Raw genomic sequence first — 24332 nt, forward strand, 5'->3', positions numbered from 1 at the left:
GAGACACGTACCCTTTTCTCCATCTCCAGCATGCTGGAACGGTCAGAAGTTTTCTCCTGTTTCTGCTAAGTAAATTAAAAATAGAAAGCTATTAAAACTGAGAGGCATTCACAGGATGCTGCACAAAGGCCCGGACAGCCTACAGATGCGCTTCCCAGAGAAGCAGTAGTCTTTAAAGAATCACTCAAACTTAGTTCTGTGAAAATAACTGTCTCCTCTGTAGCATCTTCCCTCCCAAGAGCTAAATCCTTGCCCATAGTGGAAAAAATGTTGGCTTGTCATGGGCCAGTGCTCAGTTTCTCCAGCCTAGGAGCCGGTTTTTGCCTTACCTGGGCTACTTTTTCCAGCTTTGATTTGATGTCAGCCAACTCAAGCTGGGCTTCTTGCAGTTTTGACTTCAGCTTTTGATTTTCAGACAGGGCGCTTTCATATAACTGAAACATGAAACAAAAGATGTCAGTTAACCAGGCTGCTCCTCGGCGGCTGCAGAGCCAGCTCTGCTGCACCGCTCCAAGCAGAAGCCTGTCCCCAGCGCCCAGCAGCCTGTCCCCAGCGCCCAGCAGCCTGTCCCCAGCGCCCAGCAGCCTGTCCCCAGCCCCCAGTGCCCAGCAGAAGTCTGTCCCCAGCGCCCAGCAGCCTGTCCCCAGCGCTCAGCAGCCTGTCCCCAGCACCCAGTGCCCAGCAGAAGCCTGTCCCTAGCGCCCAGCAGCCTGTCCCCAGCGCCCAGCAGCCTGTCCCCAGCGCCCAGCAGCCTGTCCCCAGCACCCAGCAGCAGCTGTGCGGTTTGCTTTGCTCCCCCATGCCAGGAGATTAGAAGAAAGGCAAACAGAGCTAGTCTGGATACTCTACTTGTGTTTTTATAATTCATACGAAATAAGAAAACAGCTGTTTAATTTTGTAGGGTGTTTAAACACAGCCAAGAGGCAAAGAAAAGGGATGTTTTTAATTTAGGTAAACCACCAAACATAATAAAGTTGTGCATGCTGGCTGTATCTGAACCTACGATTCTGTTGTGCTCGCCAACACAACACACCCTAGCTGCCTGTGTGCTTTTAGTTTGAAGAGGATGAGAAGGAAGGGCAATTTCAGGCCACTCCAAAATGATTTTTTCCCCTTCAATTCCTTCAAACCAGTGGAATTGCCACCCCTGTCAGAGGACAAAGTGGGCACACCGCCTGTCTCTTCTGGCCAGACATGTTCATGAAGAGGGGGCTGCCGCTTACTGTGCAAGGCTTTTCAGCATCAGTTGTTTCAGAATTAAGGTCATCTTAACCTGTTTACTTTTCATACGGTCTTTGCATTGACACTAGCTGTGCACGGCAGTCTGTATCGCTGTCTTTCAAGGATTATGTTGAAAGTTTCAGAGATTATAGAAAAAATCACTCTGGAAGGTTATAGCAGCAAAAATAATTCTGTGGGAATATGCATGCTTGAGCCATGCCGGCATACTCAACAGTATCTTCTCTTACTCCTTTCAAATCCCTCCCAGCATTTCTCCAGCCTGACTCCTCAATCCCCTCCCTCGATGTCTGACTTGGCACCTTGTCCTTTAACCCCTTGTCATTTTTCAACCCTCTGAAGGGCTGGTGCATTTGAAAGAGGCTGGTGTGACTTCCCAAAGCAATGGAAACAGAGAAAATGGAAACAAACTTTTTTTTCCCCAAGGACTCTCGGTGCAGGTTTTTGCAGCAATGGGCAGCTTCTAAGGTGCATGCAGTGACAATAATACATATAAAAAATCCTACTTTTTTATAGTCCCTGTTACTCTCCTCTTCTGCTCTGCTGCTGAGGGCGGCTAACCGGTTCTCCCTCCGGGTGTAGGCACTGGAGCGGCTGGAGGCACGATCGCTGTAGGAGTCACTGGTGGCAGGGTTCGTAGCTGCTTCCAACCTAAAACACGATGAAGATGGAGCGCCGTGGAGCCGCTGTTCCTTTGGGCCAGCCGCTATGAGCCCGACCGGCTGGGACTCGGGCTTGGCAGACCCGGTGGAGCACAGGCGCTGGGGGGGCTGCAGGCACCCCCCACCCCGCAGCAGGGCATCGCTGCTGACGGCCAGGCAGCCACCACCGACTTAACTGGGAAAAAATCCAGTGGGTATCAGCCCAACCCCCAAACGGGCAGTAATCTCCCATGGAGCTCTCGTCTTCACAGTAGGAATGGGCTCCATTTCCCATAGGGCACAGAGGGCTTTTTTCTCTGCAGAGCAGCTGTTAAATAATCTGGGGAGCAAAGGATAACAGCAAACTGGCCCAGCAGTTGAGCTAAAGTAAGAACCAAAAGGCCGGTACCAGATTCGGCTTATGCTGTTGATTTGAAGCACAGAGAATCCCCAAAGCCGTACCAAAACATTCTGACAATAAATACTCCAAAAAATAAAATTCTTACCTGGAAAGTCTTTCATGCTGAAGGAAAAGAAAAGAAAGAAAAGGTGAATTAATAATGGGGAGAATTAAAGGTTCAATTTGACAACTGCAGAGCCACCACACAGCGGCAATTTCCTACCTCTGATACCAGCACCTAGCTCCCACCAAAGCTATCCGCACTGCTCCCCATGCCCGCACCAGGAATCACCAATCCCTGCCGGAACCTTTTCAATTGCTTCAGCTTCTCTGAAGCATTTCAAGATTTCTGTTCTTTTGCTAACCTAAAACCCACTGGACCTTGTCCTTCAAATCCTAGTTTCCAGAATTGAAATCCATTCCTTTGAACCAAAAGTAATCTATTGTTTCCTTTTTAAATCAAATTATTCTTCCTGCCTTTGATCACTGCCCTATACATAATGTGGGGGAGCAGGATTAATGGACCATGACACGCAGAGCTTGCTGAGCATTCTTTGGGAACTCACAAACTTGTTTCCATGGGCAAGTACCTGCCCCAGGAAGAAAAGCTTCACTGTGGCCAGGGGATGGACAACAAGCGCTGCACAAGGCAGGGAGAGGACCTGCACACCAGCCAAAAGGCCAGAGGCGCTGGCTGATGCGCACGGTAGGTTGTTCTTTTCCCATCCCCATCCCCACATCCCCATCCCCATCCCCACATCCCCATCCCCACATCCCCATCTCCATCCCCATCCCCATCCCCACATCCCCATCCCCATCCCCACATCCCCATCCCCACATCCCCATCTCCATCTCCATCCCCATCCCCACATCCCCATCCCCATCCCCACATCCCCATCCCCATCTCCATCTCCACATCCCCATCCCCATCCCCACATCCCCATCCCCATCCCCACATCCCCATCCCCATCCCCACATCCCCATCCCCATATCCCCATCCCCATCTCCACATCCCCATCCCCATCCCCACATCCCCATCCTCATCTCCATCTCTACATCCCCATCCCCATCCCCGCCGTGCCATCCTCAGCGCTGCCTTTGCTGTAGCTGCTGCCATGTATAAACCATATATGGTCTGGGCCAACGAATGCACAAGAGGAGGTTGCAGAACAGTTTTCCTTGGCGTTGGAATATCCTACAGGGGCCGGCTGTGGTGAACCACTGTTTCTAGGAAAGTTTTCTGGATTTGGACAGCTCTTTCCTACAGCTGCAGAAATCAAATGGTAATGGCAGAGGTGTCCTGGGGGACACACCGCACTGATCTGCCACCTCCTCCGCGAGGTTCCTCGTCATCTGGCAGACATTTACTCAAACTCAAGGTGCAGCTGAAATCTTTTTCAGTCCCTTGATCTGGAAATTGAGCCCAATATTCCCCTGCTAGTTTTATTAGCAGCATCATTTCTCTGAGTGAGCACAAACCATCTGCAGGCGCTACCAGTTATTTCCCCAGATCCTTTTTAATCAGTGCAAGAGTCAACACAAGGACATCACAGAGACGAGGGGTCAGGCTTTTATTGACCAGACATGCTTGTGCCGGAGTTTGCGCTGCCTAGATACACCACTAAACCTAGTGCTAAAACACCTTGCTGGGCAGCAGATTTGCTGCCTGTCTGGCACCCCAGTGTTTGAAGACTTCAGACCTCCTGCTCCTGCCTGGCACCCAGATGATGCCTCTGACTATCAGGCAGGTATCTGGGAGCACACACCGTGGGCAGCTGAGTTAAGTCACCCCATTACATGGAGAAGTTACATGGAGAAGAAGAGGCAAGTCCCAGAGCAAGCTGGACCTGCGCCCAGGCTGCCAGCAATGCTGCCCTCTGCTAGCCAGGACGCAGGGACCTGGCTACCTGTTACATACACCTAGTTATTGAGATTTTAATTCATCCTGCCCCAATGCAACCCTCATCATGACTCGAGACAGGAGCCTCCCCAAGGAATCTGCAGTCCCCGCTTGCTCTGCAACACAGCCCTCCGACATGAGACACAGTGATCTGGCCAGTACAAAAGAAATTAACTGAAGAAACCTGGCACATCTGAAGCCTTGTGGATGGACAACACGTTCAGCTGAAGGTGCTAAATGCAAAGCTCAAAAGGATGAGCAAACCCTGCTATTAATTAGCATGTTCTCTCCAGAGCTGTGCCTGCAGGGCCACCCTCAGCCGGGCTCTTGGGGCAGGGCTGGGTGCCAGCCCATCACCAAAGCTCCAGGAGTCCGTCCCGGTGCTGGCATGGGTTCTGAGCCATGGCAGCGGGCCCAGCCCCATCTTATTTTATTTGCTCTAACCCTCTCTCCATGCACCAAAGGCTTCCTTTGCATGGTACAGCTGAGAAACCACCCAAGGGAGACACAGATGGCTCTCCGCCACAGCTAAGCCCCGCCGTGCTTCCACAAGTGATGCTGGCTGCTCCCTGGGAAGCTTCTCATGAGGCCAAACACCCGGCAGCCGCCTGCTGTTGTCACAGGGACACCTGCCTGCTTGCCCGAACGGCCGTGGCTTCGGCCACTCTGTACAAAGCCCCACACCAGTAAGTTGGGAGCAGTTTCCATAGGGCTGGCCTCTGCCGTGGGGCTATCGGAAAGATTGCCCGTTTTCGGCTGCAAACACACCGGCTGATGTCTCCACGGTCCTTTGTTAGCAGAGCTTCGACATTTGCCTTTTACAACCCTCAGCTGCCTGACAGCTCCCTTTTCATTCTGGCCCAGTGACCCACCCTCGCTGTTGAGTGGGAGAGGGGAATTAGGAAGTGATTAACAAGCCTCTTGTTGAAAGTTATTTGTGCACTTTATGCTAATCCCCTTCAGTGACGACTTTTCTGACAAACGGCTAGTCAAGTAATCCACTTAATATCAAGCCTGCATTTATTTCAGCCAGCACACCTGCTATCGTATTTGAAGAGCGCCGAGAAAGTCCACGCACGGCTGGGCAAGGCAACGTGGAAACCAAGGGACAAAACCTGGGCCAGTCCCCAAGCCAGCCTGAGTGCGGGCGGCAAGAGGGAAAAAACATGTTTTGCCTTTTTCCTCCTAATAACTTCCCTAGGCAGGGAATTTCGGTGATTTGATGCATCTTTGGTGAAAGAGCAGGGGCGCGCTTCTGCAAAGGGAGGGAGCGGTTAGAAAGGAATCACTTTAAACACAGCTGCTGGGAACAGCAAAGGGGAAAACCCCCAGGTTTATTGTACCTAAAACTTGCCTGTGACGGATACAGAGATGAATTAGTCGGACTGCAGTCACCTCTGTGTCTGATGAGAAGTACTAGAGGGGACGGGAGGACCTGCCCCATCGCTGCTGCTGGCAGCGTTAGAGCAGAGCAGCCCCGCAGCCACCTGCGGCTGCCCCAGCACGCAGCACCAGCGACGCTTCTCCAGCCCAAATCCAGGTATTTCCCAGTACTTGCTGGTCTCCTGTGACTTTCTCTCCCTTTAGGCTCATGTAAAGCACACCTCTGCCCTAAAACAACCCCACTGTCCTGCAGAAATGGGACGGAACCACAGGAAATCTTTGTTTGCAGCTACTGGGAAAGCCGGTGTCTTTCCCTCACCCTTCAATTTTCGGGTGCTCTCTCCATGTTGTTTCAGTGAAACGTGGTATCTTTCAGACAAAGATTATTAAGTTTGAGAAGAACTGGAAAAAAGCTGAGGTCTGGGAAGCAGAGTCTGAACAAGATGTTACGGCAGCTGTTGGAAGTGTCCCTGCCATAAGGAAAGTTGCAGAACAGTTTTCATCAGTAGATCCTTCTTCCATGTGCTGCTACCTTTGGGGAAAGAGGGGAAATTTATTTATTTTGGTTTTAATCAGTTTTTGGCTCAATATATTCCTGTGTTTTGCACAAAGGCCAGTGTTTGTGTTGATATTTCAAGGACCAGCTTATTCAGGTGGTTTTTTGTGTTTCTTTAAGTAATGATGGAGGGAGAAAAAACATTCTAAATGAAAAAAAAAAAGTTCCACTCTGCACCTTTGAAAAAAGGCTCCAACTAAAAGAGGTGACAGTTCTTACCACAAAGGGAGGCTCTGAAGCCCGAGGAAGCAAGTTAAAGAAAATGATGACTAAAATCTCGTCCTGCTGGGAGGTGGTTGGGCGGCGCAGGAGGTACCCGAGGGGGGAAGCGTGAGCCCTACACGTGAACACCGGACAAGGTGCTTAACCGAGACATCCCTGCTACCTGCTCAGAGGCATTTTCAGAGGCCACTAGGACATGCAGAGATACATTTTCAGTAGAAAGCAGCTTCTTTGTGGCTCAGTTCTGCTCTTCGTTTGGCCATAGCACCCTTGGAAGCCCTCGCCACGCTTCCAGCTGCACCTGCACTGTCAGCTCAGCAGCCACCTCTTCCCTCCTGGAAACAGAAGTTGGGGGTAAAAGGAAGGAAACAAAAGCCAAGGCACCAAACGTGCACTTCACTAAGGTGGTGCAGGAAAGGGCTTTCCCTTCCTGATTTGCTCTTGTGTGAACGCCGTGCGATCTGTTAAGGTTAAAAAAGGGGATGCTCAGAAACTGCTGTATCAACTGTAGGAAGGCATTGGGGTTTTTTTTTCCTTTCTTCCCCTGGCAAATTTGGAACAGCACTATCAGTTTTGCCCAGACTCCTTCATTTCCATTGGGATCCAAAATTTGACTAGAAACATTAACAGCCAGGGAAGCATCGGGTTGTAAAATTATCCTTCCTGCGATCTAAACAGGGTCATATCGCTGCAGGGTTTGGGGCAGGGGGAGGAGGTCCCCAGGGAAAAGTGAGGCACTGGAGGTGGCTGTCCTGATTCAGAAACCAGCACGGCAGCCAGCACCGAGCCCAGACCCCAGCACTGCTGCTGCAGAGCGCTGAGACACCCAAGGGGATGGCTGTGAAAGGGAAACTTCAAAGAACGGAGTGCACGCAGGTGTGCTCGCAAGTTTCTGGTGATCCTTAGCTCTTGGACCTCTCACCAGAGAGATCACATCACCGCTCCTCCCGTCCATCCCACGGTGGGCAGCACACTTGGGTAGTGCTGAGGGTGGTGGAGGGCAGCAAAGGGGTTCACCAGTTTCCCCAGCCCTCCCAGACAGGGTCAGAGACTATTCAGCCCGGGTGGGCTGGCAAAACACAGGACATCTGAGACGGGACCTGAGAAAAAGCACAAAGAGCATCATACCGAGCTGCTCCTCCCTGCACAAACCCTTTCTCCCAAGCCCCCCGATCCTCCCCGTGCTGACACGGGTCAAGCCCCGGGAGAGGCACGGCTGGGCACTGGTCAGGCTGTGCTTGCCCGGTGTGCCGGGATGCCGCACAGCGCTGGGAATGCCACACCGTTTTGGTTTTAGAAATGTGCTCAGCCTGCGGAGGGCAGAAGCCTTCCCCGAAAAACACAGAAACTTTTACAGCTGTTGGGAGTTCAGTAAAGTATAATTAAAACCAAATTCCTCGCGGAAGGTTTAGATAAAATGCAGCCCTGAAACGCAGCACCAAAAGGGGGATTGGCCACCGCTCTTGCCAAGTCAGAAACTGGCCTAATTGCTTCCAATTGTGTTCTTCTGCAGCTGAGATCTGACCCAGCAGAGGCAGAAAAAGTCTACTATTTACATTTTTAAAAAAAGAAAAAAAAAAAGGAAAAGAAAAAGAAAAGAAGAAAAAAATAGATGCTTTGGGAACACTTTATACTACTTTATCTCCAGCAGGCCAACCTCAAGAAAATGTGCGCTATTTTAAGATAGTCCTCAAGGAATTTATTTTGGTGTGTTTTGTCTCAGAGATCCTGATCAACACTTAGGATTAAATAACCACCATTTAACCAGATCCTGGAGCACAGCTCCAGCCCTGCCTTCCTCCCTTTGCTTAAGCAAGAAGGGAAGTTTAAGGACCCTCTTGAATTTTATTCTTGTGCTAGCAAATATCCTCCTGGTGAGTCCTGTTTGTTTTAGAAATTAAACACAAAATAAAGCCAGCTGCTTTTGGGGTCAGTTCTTTCCCTCTTATATGCAAAAGCCACCATGCTCCTGCCGTTGCGTGGCTCTGCTGCTCCTACACGACAAAGGTTTCTGCATTTGGCTGGGCTGATGCACGGCAGCTGTACAAAGGACAACCTCGCTGGTGTTGCTGCAGGAACGAGTCCCCCTGGAGCCGGCACAGCAAGAGCTGAGCTGGAAGGAGGACAGCCTGTGAGCAAGGCTGCCTGGCACACCTCGGACCCATCCCCACCAGGCACAGCTCGGACTGGCGCTCCCCTCAAGCCACATTTGTCTTTCAGATATGGTTGGGGTCAAGTTTGGTTTTCTAGTGGTTGCAGAATAATTAGGTCTGGCTGAACTCTTGCTTTTGATAGTTATTTTGAGGTCATTGCCTCCCTCGGAAAGCTGCTCTGCTGACCTGAGCACTGTGGTTTGCTACAGCATCCCGTTAGCTACAGCTGACGTGATGAATAGCGCTGCCTTCCAACTCAAGTTTGCATTTGTGCAAATGCAAGGATTACAAAATCCCATTGATATGATTAATAATCCAGTGCAGCCAAACCACCTCCATATAACCTCCATCTCCCAAAAGCCTGATGCAAAATATGTTTTCGCAACTATAAATCAATAAACTTTGCTTAATAAAAACTGCTGTTACTGAAGCATAGTATTAAAAGGTTCTTCAAGATGGAAGAGTGGCTTTGGCAGCTGGCTGCAACAGATCACATCGTTTTCAGTACAGCTCGCATGTATTTCATCAGAAACAAACGCATATGGCTGTGGTGGACTGACGACGGCGTCTCCTGCCATCCCAAACGTCCTGCAGTTGCACACCGGTCCGCACGGCTGCCAGCCCGTGCCTCAGTTCCCCGTGCCTCTCCCGGTGCCTGCCGGCTTTGCAGCAGCTGTAGTTTATTACCACTGTCTGCCGGGGATAAAGCTCGCCATGGAAAACGTCAGGCTGGATTGCATTTTAATTTAGTGAAGGCCACAATTCAGAAAGCCGGGTTTGCTGCTTTTTTTTTTTTTATTTTATTTCTTTTCTAAGGGCTCAGATTTTATTGGTGAAAAATTTAATTTTGCAAAGCAACGCGATCTTAGACAAAACTCTCCAGACAGGACGAAATAAAAGCCAAACGGCCAAGTGACACAAGCAGAGATGATATCTGCTCATAAATTCCTTCAATATGAGAATGCCACAGGTCTGCAGGCAACGACACCCTCCTTGCCCCTGCGAACGCCCTAGCAGGACATTTTCAGGTGTTATCATCAGGTATTTCAACACCTACTTGGCCACTAGCCAGGATCCAGGCTGCCTAAAGCCAACTGGCCAACTCTGCGGTGTGAGTTGCACCCCAAAACCTGGCAAACACCTCGTGCACCCACACAGCATCCCCACGACCGCGGGCAGCATCTGCAGGGCACGGTGGGTCAGGTACGCTGACCTGCCCACAGCGCACGGAGCACCCTGTGCTGCTAGTGGTGAGAGAGCTTGTACCACTGCTCTCCCTGCCCTCATCTGTTTCAGTCTAAAAAAGCTCCGGATCAGCTGCAGTGATCCGAACCTGGAGCTACTCTCACCGATGGCAAACCAGCAGCCCCCCCAACCCAGCCGCCCCCCATCAGCTCCCCAAGGCCCAGGTGCCGCAGCCGCGGTGCACGGGCACCGCTGGCATGGGTGGCAGTGCCAGCACGTGGTGCCTGCCCAGCGCGGGGTGGGTTCCCCGAGGGAATGGATGGGCCGAGCTTTGCCTCTCTTCTAGCCCTGTTTTCTACGGCTTTGTGTACATTTTGTGTAAACCAGAACTATCATGGCCTCCAGTAAAGGCTGGCTCCCCGTCCAGCAGCCTGGTTTGCTGCCTACAGCTTCCACCCGTCGCTTCCCGCGGTCGCTCGCTCCCATCCCACAGCACCTCCCCGTCTCAGCTGCGCCAGCATCCTGGGTTTGTGGCTGTACCATGAGCTGACCCAAATTAAAGATCCTCTTCCTCCTTCTCCCCTCACCCCTTTCACAGCCTAGGCTGACTCCCTGGTCTGGCGAAACCTCAGGTTCCCCTCCACCCCCCTGCCCCGCTACAGGCAACAGTTCCACACGTGAGCTATCACAAGCGATTGCTCTCTGGCTGCTTCACCAGTTGCTTCAAAGGCGCCCATCACTGACCACACAGTAGAGGGTCAAAATGGGAGTTTTAAACAGGCTGCAGTGTTACAAAATCACCCGTGACCACTCAGATCCTTTAATGGTTACCAGACTCCCTGCTACGGCTTTGGCTTAGATCAATTTGCTCTGTTCCTCGGCAGGGAGGAGAGCTGAAGAAGAAAGTTCAGCCGCAGGGACACAAGCCACTCGCTCCATGGGTCACAGCGTGGGCTCTGACCCATTTTATTTATACATCCAGATGCAGGCAGCGACAGGAGCATCGCCTGGCTACTGAGTCACAGCAGGGAACATCTAACGGGTGGTGCCCTAAGAACAACCAGAAGTTTCCGAAACGCTTCCAGATATGGACATTTACAGAGGAAAACTAAAAAAAAAAAACAACCACCAGAGAACAAACAGAGCCCAAGAAGGATTTCATACTGATACCCATCTAAAAAACATGACGCCTGAGAAATAGCCAGTGAGAAACAAATCAGGGTGCTAAAGAACACAGGCTAAGGTTAATTGCCTTAAAGTTCAAGTTTCATTATCCCACATTTTTCGTTGGCTAATGGGAGAGGAGGCAATCATTCCTGCAAATACTGCGTAACTAGTCAGCAATCCTGAAATTAAATAGAAAATGTCATGAGACAACTTATTTGACCCCATTTCGATTTATGCAGCGTCATTTTTATCACAAGTAGAACAAGTCCAAGCCACCAAACAGAAACCCAGGAAAATAAAGTTTCCTGGAGAAATGTGTTCGGAACGCTCTTCAACACATTTGCAGCAGCAGCACAGCAAGCCCAGTGATTCATACAGGTCTGCTTCGCGTGAGAATAAACCTGTCACCGGGAACGTCTGAAACGGGATTAAACCTGTTGTGAAAACACTCACGGAGTGGAGGCCGACCACCAGGCACACTGATACGCAAACCTCTCCGAAGGCTTGATCTGATCAGGTGTTTCTACCGACCCCTCAGGACTCCTGGGCATCTCTCCCTGGTTAAAAGCAGCCTGGCTTGGTCACCTTCCCAGACCTCTAAGATTCTACACCGTTATTTAGGTATCATACCCAACCCACGCTGCTTTTACTTGCATGCCAATCACTTGCAGCTCAGACAGCTAATATTCTTGTGCATTAGATTTTTTTCCCCTTTAAGATTTGCTTTCGATTCTGGGCGTACATGCCCACATCCAGAACTGCACCCAGATTTGCTGCCATGGTAATCACTGCTTAGAGCAACCGCGGCCTCGACATGGAAGCTCGCTAACAGAGATGGCAATTTGGAAACCATTGCTTTTTATGCTCAAGTATTACTACCAAGTGATTCGGTGAAAACATATGGCCCATAAAAGGTGATGCTCCTGCATCCCACTTGGCACAGCTCCTTCAGACACTCCAATAAAAGGCAGAATAAAATCCATCAGTATAGACCACCGAGTATACTTAAAACTTTATCGCCGAGTCCTTCGTGACAGAAATTCAGCTGGAATGCTCAAGTAATAAGCACTGAAGGTGGCTTAATGAGGGAGCGACCTAACATCAGAGGGGAAAAGCCTTGTAGTGAAACCACGAATATGGCCAGAACAACAAGAATTACGTAGAGTCTCTTGAGGAGCGAGTAACAACCACCAGGAGACAGCAGCCAGAGGGTTGCAGCCACTACTGAGTGAGCAGCAGACACGCATGCTGATGAGGGCTTTAAGTTTTGATGGTCTGTTTTACAGCAAAAAATACTGGATGACAAGACAAAGAGGGAGCAGTCTGTAAAAGAAAGGACAGCTGGTTGACAAATAGGTGGGAAACAGCTGAAAAGCTGCAATTACACTGTGCAGTAAAGTGGGAGTGTGCGTCCTCAGCTTTCATTTGCCTGCCGAACCGGTATCCCGTGGAGAAACACGAGGGTTATGAAGTACCACAATGAACAGATGGATGAGCCTAAACACAAACTACAGGGTATTTCCTATGAAAAAACAACTGGCCCAGCATAAATAGGAAAAAGAAAAGAAAAACAAAAAGAGAACAAAAAAAAAAGAAAAAAAGAAAAAGAAAAATATTTCAGTCCTTGCTTTCAAGGTTCCATACCACGGGTTGCCTATTACACCCTTGGTGTAATTCACAGTTGACTCTGAATATTTTTTTGAGGAAGAGAAAACTCAAGCTACAGTATGGTGCAAAACTTGTGAACTTGTGATGAAAAAGTACCCACCGCCGCAAAAATGGAAGCCTTTGCCAAATAACGGGATGATCTGAATTGATTGCAAAGGGATTTGAGCTTCCAAATTCTAACAACATCCTCATTAAAGTAATTGGAAAGGTGGAGCTAGCAATGCTTACCCTGGCTGATTTAACAGGATTTACTTGGCTATTTCTATATTGGTGACTATAATTCTGGGCTGTCCATGTGAATACATGAAATTCAGTATTATAGCTTGCAGAGGTTCAGGGGCCCTGACACCACCAACACCCTGCTGGCACCAGCATCTCCTGCACCTGCCTTTCGCTCCCGCGCCCTGCTCACGGCCGCTGCTTTTCTTACGACTTGTATGAGCTCACTGCAAAGTGCTCACCCTTCTCAGCTGTGCATTTGGGGAGATCCCACCAATTAAAGGTGGAAAACCCCAGATGCAGTATTATCATGACACCTAAGGAAGAGCATTACAAGCAGCCGTACAAGTGCAGCAGGGAATGCCACAGGAAAATGCTTTGCAAATGACATTTTAATGCAGCTGTTTGGCACCAATACCTTAATAAGTAAAACCTTCTTTGCTTTGTCTGGTTCTCCAAGAGGTTTTTTTCCATGCCTGTACCATGTGTGAGGTTCCCTGCCTGCTCACGTGTTTTTGCACCTCTGCTCAGCTGGGAACGTTTAGAGTCCGCAGGTCTGCTGGTCTCAATCTGGACGGGATGGGAAGATAAAAGCCTCCAAGATCTCACATTTCTACCTGGTTTATTAAGGCCAGTGGCACCCTGCGGCAAGGGCTGCTGTTATGCAGGCGTGGGGGAATATGCCCACAGGACAAATCCATGGAAAACCGCACTCCGTTATCACTATTGCTCGCGGCAGTTATGTTGTCTTGCAGAGTTAACTCAGATACTCTGTTTTAGCCTGAAGTAAATCCTTCCCTAATTAGCCTTTTAAGGGATAACCCAGATAGCGCCAGGGCCGTTTCCTATACGGACTCATGAGCTGGTGCTGCTGCACTCCCCGTCCAGCTTCTCCCACATGGATGCACTGGAGCCACAGCTGGTGTTCCCATTGCTACTGCAAGGACCACCAAAATTTCTGTGCGCACTTGTGTGCTTTCACCAACATCCCACTGCCACAAGAAGCTGAGGCTCCTCGCCAGGCCCCCCCATTCCCACCCGGCACCCTTCTCTACCCACCTGAGAGCTCCCACCACCTCCTTCAGCACCCATGGGGGCCCCGGGAGCCTGCAATTCCATCGTGGCTATTGACAGAGGGAACCAGCACCTCTGGGCAGCATGCACCAAAGCAGCCAGGCACGCACCGTGAACACAGCAGTCATGGCTCTTGCAAGATGTTTGTCACTTGTTTATATGCCTAGATGCACTGGGGTGGGGGCTGGGGGGGTGGGAACGAGTCAGTCTGTGTACGCCAGACATGACTGATGTTGGGTTTTGAAAGAAATTAAAACATTTTCAGCTTTACTCTAGGAGTAAGGGCACATTGGAAAGGCTCCCCACCTGCTATTAAGCTGGTTATCAATTCTGTAGCAATTTAGTGAGGAACAGTAAGCACAGCCGTAAAAACTGATGAAGAAACTCCACCTAAGCACACAGGGGATAGTTCTAGATTATCTAAAACCTCCCCAGAGATACCCCACCTGCAGACCGCCAGAGAGCACGGACTCCTGCTCCTGGGTTAAACAGTTAAGAGCCTGGGGGGCAACCAGCAGCCTCCCAGGCTGCTGAGGGTAAGTTCCTGAGGTCAGGGGTAGCTTCCATTAACACCACGGCAGCGGGTTCAAGCCCTTTTTACATATTTCAGGCAATGCTTTTTGCAGACCAAGATCTGCCACTTCAAAAGGAGCAGACAATGCATATCTGATTTGAGCAAACACCAGTGCTCAGATTAATTTAATGCTTACATCTAAAATTAGCCTGCCTTTTTAAAACGAATTCCTCCGGGCTTTGACTCCAGCATGATAATATTTCTTGATGGCGAAGCGACCGCCTGTCTAACGACACAGACCCAGAGAGTTTCATGATAGCCCTTCATATGACTCCGGAGCTATTAGCAATACCATTACGAAATGTTCCCAATTTTCAAACACCTTGGTAGATGGGGACACAAGCTCTGGTCTGGGGAGGACCAGTCAACCACCTCGCCTTGCCTCCTGCTACAGGTGGTTTTCTTCATTTTTTTGTTCTTGTTGAAATTACTAAACTATACCCAGGTCAGCACAGCCCCAGGGGGGGAAGCTGGAGCGCAAACCTTGTTTCACCAGCAGTATCAAAGCGTTCCTGGGAAGAGCGCAGCTTAACAGGCTGGTCAGGTTTTGCCTCATTTTCACAGTGAGGTTTTCGTCCAGCAATAGCCTAGCAGGAGAGCGATGTCTCTGCGAACAGCAGGATAGGGGGGAAAATACCATCACAGCAACTCCCTACAGCCTTTAGTGCAAACAATCCCAGCCAAGGACTCTGGCAGCTTGCTTAAAACCTGTTGCTGCAGAGGCACCTTCCCCAGTTTCATCTAAGCCATCCTGGTTCCAACGCAAACCACAGACACGGGTCTCCAGGTATAAGACAACAAACCGCCACCACCGGTCTCTGCCCAGAGCACGTGCTGAGCAGGGCTCCGTGTAAAACAGAAAGGAAAAAGCTGCTTACTCTGAGTGTCTTTGCGATCGGGGAAGGAGAGGATGGGGGAGAATCTGACTGAGCCTTCCTGCTGCGAGTATACTCTTTACTCCTGGTGTACAAGGACGACATGGCCTCGCGGGCTGGGTGTCTCTGAGAAGCAATACAAGTCTTGCTCTCCTGTCGCTCTAAGGCGCTGGGCAGGTCCTTCTTCCAAGGTCAGAACAAACTAATTAAACTATTCACAGCTCTGGTAATTAAACCCTGCTGTTTAGGGTGTGTAATTTTAGGCATTAATCTGCTGCAGGGAGAGCTGAGGCTCCACAATGTTTCTTGTCCGAGAAGAAGAGGAGAAAGTGTCAAGGACTCGCTGTGCTCCAGCGCCGGGCGTTGCTCCGTGCCAGCATCACCGCCCCGGCCCCATCCCGATCTCCTCGCACAAGAACTTTCCTCTCATCCAGAGCCTATGCCCCAGGACCAGAGCGATCTCCCCCCAGAGCTGCAGGAGGCAAAAACTCCCGGCTCAACTCGGAGCACTGGAAAATCAGCTGGGTTTATCTAGACACGAAGCTTTTGCCAAAAAAGAAAAGAAAAGAAAACCAAAACCCGTTCTACTCCGGAGCGCTGCTGCGAGCTCTCTGCTGTCACTGCACGGAGCTGCACGCTTTAAGCAAAACACGAAAGCATAAATCAGGAACAAACGCTGGTTTGGAAAGGGGCAGTCCAGATGAAGTTGTGTTTTGTTCCGTCCTCCTCCTCCTCCTCCTCCTCCCAGGCGCCGTTACCCGCACGCAGCCTTCTCCGGTCCCTCCCGCCGCTGCCTTCTGACATTCCAGATCCTGACTCGCTCCGCCAGGAATGCTGGAGGGTGGCCAGCAGCAGCGATTCACTTTCAGCTTGGGATTTGGGCTGCCACTTGTAGGGGGGGAAAAAAAGGGAAAAAAAGAAAAAAAAAAAAGGGGGCGGGAGGAGTGGGGGGAAGAAAAGAAAATAACTTACGAGCTCCCAAGGCCTGACGGGCTGCGAGCGGGAGGTCAGAGGCAAGTCGACGGCAGTTTGCAAAGCTTAAATTCCAGCACGCGTTTTGCGGCTGCGACAAAGGGAGATATTTTAAAGGACACGGAGCAGTACATACCATTAAAGGGAGGACACACTCATGCAGCACAACAGGATTTTTGTTGTTTGCTCATAACCCTGTCTTGTGCTGCAAGAAGGCGACATGGAGCTTGTGTAATGTACCCTTACTCAAAGGAACATTTGGGATTGAGGAGGAGCTTGGAGGATAAGAAAAAGGGTGGAGAGAGCATGTACCTCTGTCAACAAAGTTCCAGCTAGCTCTTGTCTGAGCCATGCTGCTGCTACACCAGCTAGCTCACTGGGAAGCATCTCAGGCGATGGCGAGATTGGTCACTGCAAAGGCAAGCGGATGTCCCTCAGGTCCCATCTAAACAAGCACATGGGATGTTCATTTGAAAAATGCCCACAACCACCCAGTGGGTGCACTGACTTAACAGCTCTCATCCCCCAAGTACAGTCTTGCAACCATAAGGTTGCCAATCTACGCTTTCCTTTGCTGGAAAGCATCAGCCCAGGTACCTGCACCAAACCAGTTCCAGTAAGGCAGTGTTAGCAGACCAGTACCACAGCGAGGGATGTGTCCTCATCTGGACTCATCCACACCCACCTGAAACAGCTACTGACCGAGCCCCTGGGTGCCTGGAGTTAACCATTCTGCTCCAGCTCCACAGGCTGCTTTGTCATCAAACATTTCCTAGCAAGTGCAGAAGAATATCTATATAAAGATAATTTAAAGAGTATTACTGTACTTATGTGTATCACTGTTGATTTGAAATACTGCCCCTTTTTCGCACACTGCTTGGCAACTGTGTAATTTTATTGACACATAGTTGGGGAAGGGTGCTTGGAATAGCAGCTGCATTAATTTCTCCTGCCATCCAGCACCTTCACCATCCAGGGGCAATGCAGCATTGCCATGGAGAGAGGAAAGGGGCTGCCAGATTGTCCTTCTCTAAGAAAGTAACTTCCAGATCAGGTTTCTACTGGATACTTCATCATGAGGAAGGAGGGGACTCATTATTCACTGGCTGCAGGAGGGTGAGGGGAAAAAAAATAAAAAAGGCTGGAGAGGTCTAATTCTGCCTGGCAATATTTCTGCATTCCCTTCTAAAGGTATGGAAATTAAGTCCAGACACACAAGAAGGTAGTGACAGGCACCCCGCTGCTCAAGGAGGCCATGGCAGGACCTTGATCTTTCCAGCCTCCATCTGTTGCACTCATCACCCCCCCCCCCCCCCCACTTCTCCCGGCACTCTGACCCTGCTGCACAGCAGCAACACGGTAATTCAGACATTTTAAATGCATATTTATAGAACGTGCACACAGGGCTGATCGTTTCACACTAGTCTCAGTTTCTGGGATTTCAAAACAGTGAGAGTAATTGAAACTGGGCTAACCTGTGTGGCCGCCAGCAGGCTGGAGTGTCCCAATCACAATTAAAGTCTGACAAAGCCCAGCTTAGTCACCAAGGTGGAGCTGCACAGCTCAGAACTGCAGGGATTTGCTTCCCCTCCCGTCCAGTCCCAAACAAATCGTAGCCACATCCCTCCAAGGTTGTGTTTCTGCTGAGGAGGGGCAGGAAAGCTCCAAAATCAACATTTCAGTACAGAACTCACAGCCAGAGCCTCAAACCAAAGCAAAAACTGAGCTTTCTATTCCCTACTAATTAAAAGTTAATTAGTCATCCAGTGCAGATGCCTCACAGATTGACAAAACGCGTCTTGGTGGACAATAACTCGTTCTAAAAAGAAGGGGTGGCATGAGAATTAGCATTCTGATTAGCAGGAGAAAGGCAGCGGAATGAGATGCAAGATGGCAAAACACGCCGGGTTTCACCACTGCTTCAACGAAGGTGCCTCACTCACTAACAGGTTTCTCCCTGCTGTTTTGTATGGTTTGCTTTCAAGTTTTCCCCCTGTGTAAGTATGAAACCCAACTCTTCCCTTGCGGTGCTGTTGTCCTCACACCCTGATGTTTGTCACGTTCAAGGTCATGGTTTAGATCCGACTGTTTCTGTCTGTTGAGGATATTCCTCAGTAGGAACCAGCAGTGTGCTTGGTGCTGGCGCTGGGGTGCCACCTCCTTTGCTAAGGGGGTTTTATACAGCAACCCGAAAGGTGTGCACAGAACGGTTTGGGTTGGAAGGGACCTCAGAGACCATCCTGCTCCAACCCCCACCCCAGGCAGGGACACTGCCACCAGCCCAGGTCACCCACAGCCCCGTCCAGCTCAGCCATCGCCTTCCGTGAGCATTTCCACAACCACTGGACACAAACCCCTGAGGCTGCCCAGATGGTAACTTCAGGCTGCAGCGTATTTCTGGGCAAAATACAATGAGTATAAAATGAGTACAGCAGCACAACTGTATTTCCTATATTGATACGTGGTAGTGTATTTCCTGTACTTAGAGCTATGGTCTTGACTATGATCACTCTTCTCAGGCATCTTCCCTTTTCCGTGCAGACGGCCATCCTCTCCCTTCCTTTGGTAACGTCACCTGTGTCTGTATCTGATTTTTTGTATTAGAGAGCTGGATCCATATCCAAAAAAATGACATACCAGAAAGAGGACAAAGCCCTGAGCTAAATATTTGAGGGGAAAAATACAAACACCCCTTCTACCTGTGTTGAAAATCTTCACCTACAGAATGTGACACTGATCAAATAAGCACAAGCAGCACGGCGGCTTTCCGACCTGCAGCAGACAGGAGTGGGAAGCAAAGCCAGGAGTCACAGCCAGAGCTGCAGAGCGATGCTCATGGGTGACGTGAGCCCACGGCATGTTCTCTGACAGCGCAGAGGAGAGGAAAAGGAGAAGCCCTCTTGGGAGACCAGAATTCTAATAAAACTTGAAGGATGAGGGAGGGTAGTTGGTATTTTTGGAACAAATGATCCCCAAACTACCTCCTCAAAGTCCTAGCTGTCATTTTCCACATCAGGTTTACCATGCTGTCCTGCGCGTTGCTGAATTCCTTCCCATTCAGCTGACTCTTTTCATTCGCAGCCAAACCTCCTATCTCCCCGGTGCAGGCACACACCGACGAGCACGCTGCCGTCTCCAGCTGCACAAGGCTCAGCTGATGGAGGGGCCGAGCTGAAGGCACTAACCGGGGCCACACAGCACCAGGATGCTCTCCACACTGTTACCTTCCTGCAGGGCCTCCTTGGCTACTCTGTTACGTTAAACACAGCCAGGGAGCATCCCTGCCCTCCGGCACACACCCTGCAGGCACAGAAGCTGCTGGAAGGTTCTCTGGCACCATCCTGTCCCTCGCCAAGCAATGCTGCTCCACGTCGAGCCCGGGCACTTGCAGGGACCAGCCTCAGCAGGTGCCTTGGACACAGCCGTGCCGACGCGGAGGGTAAGCGGGTTCGGTACCATGGCTGAGCCTTCCTTGCCAGCTGGCCTCAGCACCAGGGAACAGTTTAAGCTGGGTACAGGAGAACTAACACCCTCAGCCTCTGAGGATGGGTGGCACAGCCCCTGCTGCAGCCCCTCCTGTGCTGCGCTGAGCAATACAGCAACAGCGGGGCCGCACTGCAGGGACAGAAGGTGTGAATTATAACCTAAGATGAGCAGCAAGAGGGAGAGGCAGGCAGCACGCTTCATGTTTTCACCTGAACCTGCTGCTGAGGCCATTTTGCTCACTTCTCTTTGGGAAGCAGAGAACCCCCTCCCCACTGCTTAATGCAGCCCCAGGTACCACTGGTACACTCCTACGGAGTGTAGCTGTTTGCTGTTTAATTAAAATCTTCACAATCCTCACTCCTGGATGCCCCACTTGTAGGAGCGCACGCTGCCTGTTTGCTGAGTCATGTCCCAGTCCAGGGAAACACCGAAATCTGCAATTTTACACAATACTGAAATAAATTCTAAAGCTGCATTTATTCTCACGACACTTCTCTAGAGAAATGGAGCAAAATAAACTACCCTAGCAGTTGTTTCCAAGAGCCCAGCTACAAAGCTACTATATGCCTATAAAATAATTGTTCTAGGTCCAAAGTAGTTCCATAAAAAAATCAAGAGAAACTCAGTTTAAACATGAAAAACCCATTAATTATTGATGCAGGCTATAGAGAACAGAGTCAAGATTAGATTTTCTATTGCTTTTATGTTACTGGATCAGCATACCAAACTGAAATCCATAGTGTAAGAGTATTGTACCTCCCTTTTGTAATAATATTTATACTGCGGGCAAAGTTTAATCAATCCTGTGGTTCCCTTCACCTCACGATGTCCCAGATTTGTGATTATTTAAGTCCAAAATGACATGCAGCCTTTGTGCATACTAAATGGCACCACTGCTTTGTCCCTGGAAGAGTAGCTTGCTTGCCTTGCACTTGCCTTCCGCTACAGCCAAATCAGACCCGAGCACTGTTAATTGCAAAGGAAAAGCACGTGATCAATCTAAGACTGGGTCCGACAAGCCAGGAATACCGTCTGGGTTTAACAACCAGGGCTCCACAGGCAGACGAAAGGTTACAGCACCGGTCATTACTACACCTTGGGTACCAGTCATTTCTTCCTCTACATGCAATCTTGCAGTAAAAAGTCTCTATGCTACTACCAAAATATTTGGGAAGGCTTTCACCTGCGTGAAAAGGCTGGGTCTTGTTAACCCTCCTGCTCTCACATCTTTATTCACTGTACCCATCGCTTTTTGTGCAAAGAAATTCTGCAGGTTCCGTAGAGAAACCGTTCATTTCAATGCATAATGAGTCGGTTTGGAATTAGCAGCGCTGCTACTTAACCCAGGAGATGCGACAAAAAGCCAGCCTTTCAAAGTTGTCATAATAAACCTTCTTTCTTTGTACAGCTAACTGTATTATCTGTGAGCTGTAATCTGGTTTGCAGATACACTGCAAGGATGCAGAGGGCTGCTGTTAAGTGGGACAACTCAGGGTCAAAGCTGTAGCAGCTGTATTCACCGAAATACCCAACACACCGTTATTTTGCATAATGAAGAGTTGACTGAAAATACACGCTATATAAAAACCGCTTTAAAACACTGTAAATAAATTACTTCAAATTGATATGCAAGCTTTCACAGGTTCAATTACAGCTTCGCAGGGTTTATGCAGAACTGAAAGAGGCAGGAATGGTTATGTTTGGCAACAGACGGCTGAAGGGCTGTAGCAAAGGAATTACTGGCCAGGCGATAAGCTGTGCTGTAACGGCGATGTGAAGGCGCTGCAGCAGCTTCCTTGAAACGGAACACAGCCCACACGAGTGAACAGGCTTTCATCCGCAGTGCACTGACTAGGATTCCCAGGAGCAGATCGGGCGTTATGTCTCGCAGATAGGAAGCAGAAGGAAAGGATCTTCCTCTCCTCCCAAACACACATGCAGCAGCTGACAGTCTGTAATTGCACATATACCATCATACTTCCCCCACTTTTTATTCCCATCACTAAATTTATCATAAAAGGGGCTGGGAGCTACACATATTAGGCAGACCCGGATTAAGCAGTAGAAGCAGGTAATTCTAGTGTGGGCTGAGAACAGTGCATTTTAAATACAAAACTTCACAATTCTTTTCTTTTTGCTTTCTTACAAATAAAGAAAATATAAAGCAGTAGTGAAGAGAGTTTAAAAAGCACCATTCTCAGCACAGAAACATCATTTTAGCACCTGTAAGTGTTGAAACATGCATGCAGGAGAAAAGTCTTCCAGTAGTCCTGTGGAGCAGAACAGAGTTTTTGGAAGAACAGGCAAGGTGCCTTCAGGAGTCTAACCCAGCGTTTGTAACAGGGCAAGAAGCAGGGGTGTTCGCTGACACCTCTGGGGACCTCCCTAACTTCAGAGGATGAGAACTGAATATAAAGAGGAGACTGCAGAAGAGGGAGAAAGATTTCATTATCTTGAGTTCATCATCTCCAGAAGGGTTGATGGCGAGAGGTTACAGAAATGGATGGCAGCAGTAGCAATAACCAGCAGCAATAAAACAACGCTGCAGCAACGGCCTCCCGTTAGAGGGAGACAGATGTGGCAGCGACTGCTCCGCCAAAAATAAATGTCTCTGAGACCACAGATTTGATTCCACTCAAGGCTGTAAATGCAACCACGATCACAAACCCAGAGGCCTGGGGCGACCCCCGCACTGCGTATTTTCATGCCATAATCCTCAGGATGTCTTACACACCAGCCGGAAGACTGATGCCTACAGATAAGTTGCTTCATGTCCACCTAAAACCCGGCTCTGTCTTTTCACGCTCAGGCTTCTTTCCCAAGCTCGATACCATGTTTTGTTCAACTAAAAAAAGCAGCATGAGAAAAACCAGAGAGATGCTTTCCACTGTCTGCTCTGAAGTCCAGTTTAGAGCATTGCTGACGCCAAAAATCAAGTGATTTCCTCCCGTTACTACCATTAAGGACAATAATATTCTCCAGTCAAAGCAGTCCGGCGGTTGCACTCTGCAGGGGTTTATGGACAGGTTCCCTCTCCCCTGATCCAGCTTTTTCTTACAAAGATGTTTGTGCTGCTTCCTCCTGAGTTACAAAGCAGGAATGTAGCAGAAATTTGCAAAGATATTAACAGGCCATGTCAGGGAAACTGAGAAAGCAAACACTAATAAAACAACCAGATGCAAACATAGCTATTTCAAGCTAAGGGGACTTTCCAAAATATGACATAGAGAAAGAGAAATCTCAGAGCTCATACAACAGAGTCATGATCCATTTTGCTCTTTATCTAAATTTGTCAGATTCTGCATACCTCCCACCCACCCCAGCCACTCCACGGCTATAAAACCTTTCTGTTGGCTCGTCTGTGGAAGCAACTGGCTGACACAAAGCAATATTCTAGTGCCGCTGGCCAAACAAATGTATAACTTCAACACATTGCTATCTAACTATGCTTCAAGCCTATTTCTGGCCTTCCTTCAACAGCAGCAGATTGTGGTGCAGAAGGTTATGTTCACTCCCAAGGATGAAATCTAGGAGCAATAAAAAAAAAAAAAAGCCTACATATATGAAAAAAACCAAACAAAAAAAAAGCCAAACCCCCCCCCCCCCAACAGTGCCCAGCATTAGCTACTTGCTAAGTACCTACTATAATGAGTAACAAAACCATGCTGAGGCATGAATTAAACCAAAGCTGGTGGGAAATTCCTGCCAGGAGGGCGTTTTGCAGCTTATGGATTCTACATCTTGACATACCAAATAATGAAGTAGCTTCTGCCAAACACTGTGACTTCTCATAGGGAAACTCCATGTCCAAGAGCAAAAAACTAACAATGGCTTTCCAAATCTGAGGCTTTTTCTGAAGAGAAGCATGTGGGAGGATATAAACCCAGAACAAAAAGTGACCTTTTAAAGACAAGGGGGACAAACAGCATCACCACACTTGCATCACACAATTTTTCCTACAGTGGTAGTTTCCAAAGGATATTTTATTGCCAGGGAATTTGACTTCAGTTTTCCGAACAAATTTAGATTACTCTTCAATTCCTTGTTAGCCATCCAGCACTACAGCTTCTGCTTTTTGCTCCTTCTCGATACATCTGGGAGATAAATCATTCCCTACCTAAACATGGGACCGTGCCACCCTGCACGGTCCATCCAGGCAAGGTCTCTCGGCTTCAGAGGGGCGCTGCCACGAAGGCGCTCAGCGGTGCGCTGGTGAGAGGGGGGGGAAAGCAAGCACCCAGCATGATACCCCCGAGCTGCATCTGCTGCAGCCTGCTCCTCCTGCCCTGCACAACCCACCTGTGCCCCAAAGCAGTTGGCCAGGACAACCCGGCACGGCTGTAAGGGCTGCCCAGACATCTACTGCTGTAGGCAGGAATTTTCGTCCAGCAGACTAGATTTTTTGGAGGGTATCTTCAACCACATCAGGAGAGACATCCTCCCTGTGGCCCGCTGGATGACTGACAAAGGACAACTGTCAGCTCCCAGAGGGGCAGAGAACATGCTGCGAGTAGTTAAGCAGTTAGAGATATTTTTCCTTTCCATAATTTTGAGCATGTCATGATGAAACAGAGTTTGAAATAAAAATTGACATGATGCTCCATTACATGTATAAGCA

At 49.3% G+C, this 24332-nt stretch overlaps 1 protein-coding gene across 6 annotated transcripts in view; it reads right to left on the reverse strand.

Annotated features, from left to right (window-relative positions):
- PPP1R12B (protein phosphatase 1 regulatory subunit 12B) overlaps window positions 1-24332 on the reverse strand; it is a 128249-nt gene that overhangs the window by 14116 nt on the left and 89801 nt on the right. For 4 of the 6 annotated variants that reach the window (XM_055727930.1, XM_055727931.1, XM_055727929.1 and 1 more), the window contains 4 exons: window positions 2387-2403; window positions 1746-1890; window positions 330-434; window positions 12-65 (listed from right to left, as the gene is read on the reverse strand). In XM_055727930.1, the coding sequence (XP_055583905.1) occupies window positions 12-65; window positions 330-434; window positions 1746-1890; window positions 2387-2403 (321 nt within the window). Of the gene's footprint in view, window positions 1-11; window positions 66-329; window positions 435-1745; window positions 1891-2386; window positions 2404-15259; window positions 15986-24332 lie in introns of those variants that run through there. The other 2 variants (XM_005447221.4, XM_055727928.1) reach the window with 2 other exon arrangements.

Source organism: Falco cherrug, chromosome 16 (assembly GCF_023634085.1).
Source record: "Falco cherrug isolate bFalChe1 chromosome 16, bFalChe1.pri, whole genome shotgun sequence".
Classification (NCBI taxonomy): Eukaryota; Metazoa; Chordata; class Aves; order Falconiformes; family Falconidae; genus Falco; species Falco cherrug.